Below are 2,207 nucleotides of genomic sequence, written 5' to 3'. Positions count from 1 at the left end.
GCAATGACACTGTCTGTCTTCCGAGGGGGGGGGGGGACACATCCCAATAGAGTGAAGGAGACCCCTTCACAGTGAGTGAGTGAGTGAGAGTGAGTGAGTGGGACTGAGACACAGAACGGTGCAAACAGTGAGTGAGTGCAATGTGGATGCAAAACTGAGTTGCAATGCAATCTCTACGACCCCAAACCGCAGTCATGCGAGGGGATGCATTGCTCAAAACACCCCCCCAAAAAAAAAAAAATCTCACCCAAAGCATCTCCCGTTTAAGTGAAATTGGCATCACTGTCAATCCCTGGGCAATGCTGAGTGGAGAGGACGCATGCGTTCCCCTGAACTGCCCACTTGTCGGTGTAATGTGACGGTGGCGAACGATGGGGTCTATATAAAGAGGTGATCGTTGCTCTGGGGGTGGGGGGGGGTGTGTGTGTGTGTTTTTCTCTCTCTCTCTCTCTCTCTCCTCTCTCCCTTCTCTCTCTCCCTTTTTCCTTCAGAAGATGAATCCGGATAAACGCTGCCGCAGAAAGCGATCCGCCACTCCGGACGCCCCCAAGCGCCTGATCATGGGCTGAACGCGCCCTTACACCGCCCGTCCACCGGAACACTCGTTTCACTTGGGAAGGGGGAAGGGGGAGGAGCGGGTAAGTCTGCGACTCAGAGCCATGGTAGAGAGGTACAGAGCTGAGATGTTTCCCAACCTTTTCCTGGATCGAAGCAACACCTACAACAAGACCAACCAGACTCTGGACGAGTTGATGCCCTACCTGGAGATGGACGGGTCGGAGGTCCACAGCGAAGGGTGGCCGGCTATGTCCATAGTCATATCCATCGTGTATTCGATAGTTTGCGCCCTGGGACTGATTGGCAACGTGCTGGTCCTCTACCTGATGAAGAGCAGGCAAGGGTGGAAAAAGTCCTCCATCAACGTCTTCGTCACCTGCTTGGCGGCCACCGATTTTCAATTCGTCCTGACCATGCCCTTCTGGGCTGTGGACACTGCCCTGGATTTCAGTTGGCCCTTCGGCAAGATGATGTGCAAGATAGTCATCTCGGTGACCGTCATGAACATGTACGCCAGCGTCTTTTTCTTGACCGCCATGAGCATCGTCAGGTACTGGTCGGTGGCTTCGGCTCTCAAGCCCAGAAGGCAGCCTCTCGGATGCTCGGCCAAGTGGATGAGCGTCTTGATCTGGGTCTCGGCTCTGCTCGCCACCATCCCCAGCGCTATCTTCTCCACCACCTCCAGGATCGCCAACGTGGAACTGTGCCTGGTCCGCTTCCCGGATGACAACAACTCTTCCCAGTTCTGGATGGGGCTCTACCACATCCAGAAGGTCCTGCTGGGCTTCGTCATCCCACTGGGAATCATCACCATCTGCTACTTGCTCCTCTTGCGCTACGTGACCAACAAGAACGTCAACTCCTCCAGCACCAAAAGGAGGTCCAAGGTGACCAAGTCGGTCACCATCGTGGTCCTGTCTTTCTTCCTCTGCTGGCTCCCCAACCAGACCGCAACTCTCTGGGGCATTTTGGTCAAGTTCAACGCGGTTCACTTCAGCTCCGCGTACTACACGCTCCAGGTTTACGTCTTCCCAGTCACCGTGTGCTTGGCTCACACCAACAGCTGCCTCAACCCCGTGCTGTACTGTCTGATGAGGAGAGAGTTCAGGAAAGCCTTGAGGAACATGTTCTGGAGGGTGACCTCTCCCACCACCACCACCAACATGCGCCCCTTCACGGCCACCACCAAACCCGAGAGAGACGATCAGAGACATTCAATGACCCCCTTGAACCCGATTCAACCCGAAATCTTGTACTATCCCCCAGGAGCAGTCATCTACAACAGCCACTATGACATCTTACCAGCCAACTCTACAGAACAGCGATACTAGAGGGAGAGGGAGAGGGAGAGAGTGTGTGTGTGCGTTTCAGAGAGAGAGAGAGAGGGAGAGAGTGTGTGTGTGCGTTTCAGAGAGAGAAGGGGAAGAAGTGAGAGAATGTGTGTGTCTCAGAGAAAGGAGAGTGTGTGTGTCTCTCTCTCTCAGAGAAAGAGAGAGGGAAAGAGTGTATGTCTCTCTCTCAGAGAAAGAGAGAGGGAAAGAGTGTGTGTCTCTCTCTGAGAGAAAGAGAGAGGGAAAGAGTGTGTGTGTCTCACTCTCAGAGAAAGAGAAGGGAAAGAGTGTAGAGTGTGTGTCTCTCTCAGAGAAAGA

The 2,207-nt window shown here is 53.9% G+C and overlaps 1 protein-coding gene across 1 annotated transcript; it reads left to right on the top strand.

Annotated features, from left to right (window-relative positions):
* Nucleotides 1-447: 447 nt before the first annotated feature.
* On the top strand, nt 448-1,925 carry rxfp3 (relaxin family peptide receptor 3). The gene has a single exon (XM_007903107.2). It carries the CDS (start codon nt 660-662, stop codon nt 1,887-1,889), a length of 1,230 nt encoding a protein of 409 aa, XP_007901298.2. The 5' UTR covers nt 448-659; the 3' UTR covers nt 1,890-1,925.
* The last annotated feature ends 282 nt before the right edge of the window (nt 1,926-2,207 follow it).

This window comes from Callorhinchus milii, unplaced genomic scaffold (assembly GCF_018977255.1).
Source record: "Callorhinchus milii isolate IMCB2004 unplaced genomic scaffold, IMCB_Cmil_1.0 Scaffold1, whole genome shotgun sequence".
In the NCBI taxonomy this organism is placed as follows: domain Eukaryota; kingdom Metazoa; phylum Chordata; class Chondrichthyes; order Chimaeriformes; family Callorhinchidae; genus Callorhinchus; species Callorhinchus milii.
The sequence above is the reverse complement of the archived record's forward strand: the minus strand, read 5'-3'. Positions and strand labels throughout refer to the sequence as shown.